This window comes from Mustelus asterias, unplaced genomic scaffold (assembly GCF_964213995.1).
Source record: "Mustelus asterias unplaced genomic scaffold, sMusAst1.hap1.1 HAP1_SCAFFOLD_4452, whole genome shotgun sequence".
In the NCBI taxonomy this organism is placed as follows: Eukaryota; Metazoa; Chordata; class Chondrichthyes; order Carcharhiniformes; family Triakidae; genus Mustelus; species Mustelus asterias.
This window is the reverse complement of record NW_027594395.1, coordinates 7,000-12,500: the sequence shown is the minus strand read 5'-3', so window position 1 is coordinate 12,500 and position 5,501 is coordinate 7,000. Positions and strand designations below refer to the sequence as shown.

Here is a 5,501-nt window from a genome sequence, read left to right as displayed (position 1 = left end):
GGTTGGATAGTTCGGGTCGGGGACTTGGTTGAAGGGAGGTCGTGATGTTTCTCGACCTGCTGACAGTGGGTTAGCGCTGCTGCCTCACAGCTCCAGGGACCCGGGTTCGATCCCCGGCTCGGGTCACTGTCTGTGCGGAGTCTGCACGTTCTCCCCGTGTCTGCGTGGGTTTCCTCCGGGTGCTCCGGTTTCCTCCCACAGTCCAAAAGACGTGCTGGTTAGGGTGCATTGGCCGTGCTAAATTCTCCCTCAGTGTTACCCGAACAGGAGTGCGGCGACTCGGGGGATTTTCACAGTAACTTCATTGCGGTGTTAATGTAAGCCGACTTGTGACACTAATAAATAAACTTTACACTTTAACTCGAATCTGTACACCAATAAATAAACTTTTAATATTTCATCTTTATCTCCAATTAAATTCCCCTGTGGGACAGACAGGCTGGGCCGTGACGTGAGGGGTATTGGCTATCAATGCTCAAATTTAGTTCCCCCCCCACTCCTCGTTAGAATCGTGAGCCGTGCTGCCTCCCTTGGACAAATAGCCCGGGAACCCACCCTGCAAGGTCATCGGTCGGGGAAAATGGAGGGTGCGTTCTCCGTCCACCCGCCATCTTGGCCTCACTCGGGGCCTGCGCAGGGCCGCTAGGCCTCCCCACCAGAGAGGGCCATTGACCCATGACCCTGTCCGCCGTCCATCGCGCCCTCCCCGCCCTCCCCCCGCTTCACGGGACTCTGACCAAAAGAAGAGGCAAAACAAAACTCACCAGGCGTTCATGGGCGGAGAGGTTGCTGTAGCTGTTTCCCTGGCTCATGTGCGTGGAGGGCCCTCCTGGGACCCCCCCATAGTTGGCCTGTCCGATCCCGCCAGACGGGGGCCAGAGTTCGGAGGGGGTGTGATGGCCGTCTGCTGGGGAGACGGGACAAAAGAAGTGAGGTTCCTCGGAAGCCCCAGCCATTCCCAACATCACGCACCACGGCGGAAAAGTACACCAGGATACACAACCAACTTTTACAGACACAGCGTTTAATCAGTATTCATTCCACCGCAACGCCCCACCAACGCCTCCACTTTCTCAGGAGGCTAAGGAAATTCGACATGTCCGCTACGACTCTCACCAACTTTTACAGATGCCCCATAGAAAGCATTCTTTCTGGTTGTATCACAGCTTGGTCTGGGCTCCTGCTCTGCCCAAGACCCCAAGGAACTACAAAGGGTCGTGAATGTAGCCCAATCCATCACGCAAACCAGCCTCCCATCCATTGACTCTGTCTACACTTCCCGCTGCCTCGGGAAAAGCAGCCGGCATAATCAAGGACCGCCCCACGCACCCCGGACATTCTCTCTTCCACCTTCTTCCGTCGGGAAAAAGATACAAAAGTCTGAGGTCACGTACCGACCGACTCAAGAACAGCTTCTTCCCTGCTGCTGTCAGACTTTTGAATGGACCTACCTCACATTAAGTTGATCTTTCTCTACACCCTAGCTATGACTGTAACACTACATTCTGCACCCTCTCCTTTCCTTCTCTATGAATGGTATGCTTTGTCTGCATAGTGCGCAAGAAACAATACCTTTCACTGTGTTCCAATACATGTGACAATAATAAATCAAATCAAATCAAAATCAGTTCAGAGAAAGTTATTTCGACTAATTCCCGGTATGAGGGGGAGGGGATTTGTCTTACAAGGAAAGGTTGGAGCTGTACTGATTCTTGTTGAGAAAATGAGAGGGGATTTTACTAAGGGCAGCACGGTGGCACAGTGGGTTAGCGCTGCTGCCTCACAGCGCCAGGGACCCGGGTTCGATTACTGGCTCGGGTCACTGTCTGTGTGGAGTCTGCACATTCTCCCCGTGTCTGCGTGGGTTTCCCCCGGGTGCTCCGGTTTCCTCCCACAGTCCAAAGAAGTGCGGGTTAGGACTATTTGGTCGTGCTAAATTGCCCCTTAGTGTCCAAAGATGTGCGGGTTAGGTGGATTGGCCATGCTAAATTGCCCCTTAGTGTCCAAAGATGTGCGGGTTAGGTGGATTAGCCATGCTAAATTGTCCCTTAGTGTCCAAAGATGTGTGGGTTAGGTGGATTGGCCATGCTAAATTGTCCCTTAGTGTCCAAAGATGTGCAGGTTAGGTGGATTGGCCGTGCTAAATTGTCCCTTAGTGTCCAAAGATGTGCAGGTTAGGTGGATTGGCCGTGCTAAATTGTCCCTTAGTGTCCAAAGATGTGCAGGTTAGGGGGATTGGCCGTGCTAAATTGCCCCTTAGTGTCCAAAGATGTGCAGGTTAGGTGGATTGGCCGTGCTAAATTGCCCCTTAGTGTCCAAAGATGTGCTGGTTAGGTGGATTAACCATGCTAAATTGTCCCTTAGTGTCCAAAGATGTGCAGGTTAGGTGGATTGGCCGTGCTAAATTGTCCCTTAGTGTCCAAAGATGTGCAGGTTAGGGGGATTGGCCGTGCTAAATTGCCCCTTAGTGTCCAAAGATGTGCGGGTTAGGGGGATTGGCCGTGCTAAATTGCCCCTTAGTGTCCAAAGATGTGCAGGTTAGGTGGATTGGCCGTGCTAAATTGCCCCTTAGTGTTGGGGGATTGCCAGGGTAAATATGTGGGGTCACAGAGAGAGGGCCTGGGTGGGACTATGGTTGGTGCAGACTCGATGGGCCAAATGGCCTCCCTCAGCACTGTAGGGATTCTGTGATGGTTCTATGATTTTAAAAAAAGAAACTTAATTACTCCAAACTTGGGGCCTCGCCCGGGGCCAATCCGAGCGCCCCACAATTCCGAACAGGTTCTTATTTATACTGAGTCAGCTGACCGTCACATCATTGTGTGATTGGTTCCACGGTTAACTGGGTCAGCTGACCCTGACAGCTTGTTACCGTTGGTCACATTGACAAGGTCGTCACCGGTTACCTTCTAACATAAATAACTGGGAGGCAAGGGAAGATCCCGCCGTGCCAAAGACTGGTCGCGCCTCACCTGGTAATAGGAATGGGCTGGACAGCATGCTGGTGGGAGCTTTCGGAGAGAGGTAATTCGGACATTCCTTCAACTCATCGGAACTCTGCGACTGGGCGTAGACCTAGGGAGCGGGCACAGAGAAAGAGACACGGAGAGTTATTCCATTGCAACTTCAGAATGTTCCAGAATGGGTGTCTACGCTCCCTGAGCTTGCTCGTCTATACCATCCCCTGCCTCAGACAAAGCGAAGGAGATTGTCATCGACTTCAGGAAGCGCAGAGGAGAACATGTCCCTGTCTACATCAACGGGGACAGAGTGGAAAGGATCCAGAGCTTTAGGTGTCCAGATCACCAACAACCTGTCCTGGTCCCCCCCACGCCGACACTATAGTTAAGAAAGCCCCACCAACACCTCTACTTTCTCAGAAGACTAAGGAAATTTCGCACGTCCGCGACAACTCTCACCAACTTTTACAGATGCCCCATAGAAAGCATTCTTTCTGGTTGTATCACAGCTTGGTCTGGGCTCCTGCTCTGCCCAAGACCGCAAGGAACTACAAAAGGTCGTGAATGTAGCCCAATCCATCACGCAAACCAGCCTCCCATCCATTGACTCTGTCTACACTTCCCGCTGCCTCGGAGAAAAGCAGGCAGCATAATCAAGGACCCCCCACACACCCCGGACATTCTCTCTTCCACCTTCTGCCATCGGTAAAAAGATACAAAAGTCTGAGGTCACGTACCGACCGGCTCAAGAACAGCTTCTTCCCTGCTGCTGTCAGACTTTTGAATGGACCTACCTCGCATTAAGTTGATCTTTCTCTACACCCTAGCTCTGACTGTAACACTACATTCTGCACCCTCTCCTTTCCTTCTCTATGAACAGTACGCTTTGTCTGTATAGCGCGCAAGAAACAATACTTTTCACTGTCTCCCAATACATGTGACAATAATAAATCTAATCTAATATCTGGTACACAGCAAGATCCCGCTAAATCAATTAGCTGGTCATCTGTGTCTCAGTGGGACTGACGGATGATTGGATATTAGTTCCATTGAGAACTCCACACTCTGCCAATCCCACTCTTCTTCCCATCGTAAATGTGGGTTCCTTCACCTGAGAGGGTAGATGGAGGCTTGTTCTGATTCCTCGCCCGAAATACTGTGCGGCGCTCCCTCATCACTGACCCTCCCACAGTGCGGCGCTCCCTCAGCACCGACCCTCCCACAGTGCGGCGCTCCCTCAGCACCGACCCTCCCACAGTGCGGCGCTCCCTCAGCACCGACCCTCCCACAGTGCGGCGCTCCCTCAGCACCGACCCTCCCACAGTGCGGCGCTCCCTCAGCACCGACCCTCCCACAGTGCGGCGCTCCCTCAGCACCGACCCTCCCACAGTGCGGCGCTCCCTCAGCACCGACCCTCCCACAGTGCGGCGCTCCCTCAGCACCGACTCTCCCACAGTGCGGCGCTCCCTCAGCACCGACCCTCCCACAGTGCGGCGCTCCCTCAGCACCGACCCTCCCACAGTGCGGCGCTCCCTCAGCACCGACCCTCCCACAGTGCGGCGCTCCCTCAGCACTGACCCTCCCACAGTGCGGCGCTCCCTCAGCACCGACCCTCCCACAGTGCGGCGCTCCCTCAGCACTGACCCTCCCACAGTGCGACGTTCCTTTGCGTAACTCCCCAGTAACCCCCCCCAGCCATGAAGCAAGCCTCTCCTGCGGTGTACTGGTACAACAGCAAATAAAACTTGGCTGATCTATTGTAGGATTGTTGCCAGCTTTGTGATTCCTTTCTTTCTGAACAGTTTGCGGAAAATAAACCATTAATAACATCTCTTTAAACTGTAGGAGTGAAGTCCTGTCATACGCCCAATAAGTTTAGTGCTTACTCTGGCACTGAACCGCCCCAGACCCGTGTGAAAATCCACTTAAACACGAAATAGCACAAGTCAGCATCTTTAAGATGCGGTTATGCGTACAGAAATTGGCCAGCACAGTGGCACGGTGGTTAACGCTGCTGCCTCAGTGCGCCAGAGACCCAGGTTCGATTCCCAGCTCGGGTCGCTGTCTGTGCGGAGTTTACACAGTAAGAAGTCTCACAACACCAGGTTCAAGTCCAACAGGTTTATTTGGTAGCACGAGCTTTCGGAGTGTCGCCCCTTCATCAGGTGAGCGAGGAGTTCTGTTCACAAACAGAGCAGATACAGACACAAACTCAATGACAGGATAATGGTCGGATGCGAGTCTAAACAGGGAAATCAAGTCTTTGTGCAGAGTCTACACGTTCTCCCCGTGTCTGCGTGGGTTTCCTCCGGGTGCTCCGGTTTCCTCCCACACTCCAAAAGATGTGCAGGTTAGGGGGATTGGCCATGCTAAATTGCCCCTTAGTGTCCAAACATGTGTAGGTTAGGTGGATTGGCCGTGCTAAATTGCCCCTTTAGTGTCCAAAGATGTGTAGGTTAGGTGGATTGGCCGTGCTAAATTGCCCCTTAGTGTCCAAAGATGTGTAGGTTAGGTGGATTGGTCATGGCAAATTGTCCCTTA

General features: G+C 52.8%; 1 protein-coding gene across 1 annotated transcript in view; it reads right to left on the bottom strand.

The window, feature by feature from the left end:
- Positions 1-3,075, bottom strand: part of LOC144491106 (transcription factor 12-like) — a gene marked incomplete at both ends in the record, with an annotated part of 4,451 nt that extends 1,376 nt beyond the window's left edge. Inside the window, 2 exons of the mRNA XM_078208787.1 lie at positions 765-907; positions 2,973-3,075. Coding sequence (XP_078064913.1) covers positions 765-907; positions 2,973-3,075 — 246 coding nt within the window. The remainder of the gene's footprint in view (positions 1-764; positions 908-2,972) is intronic.
- Between the last annotated feature and the right edge of the window lie 2,426 nt (positions 3,076-5,501).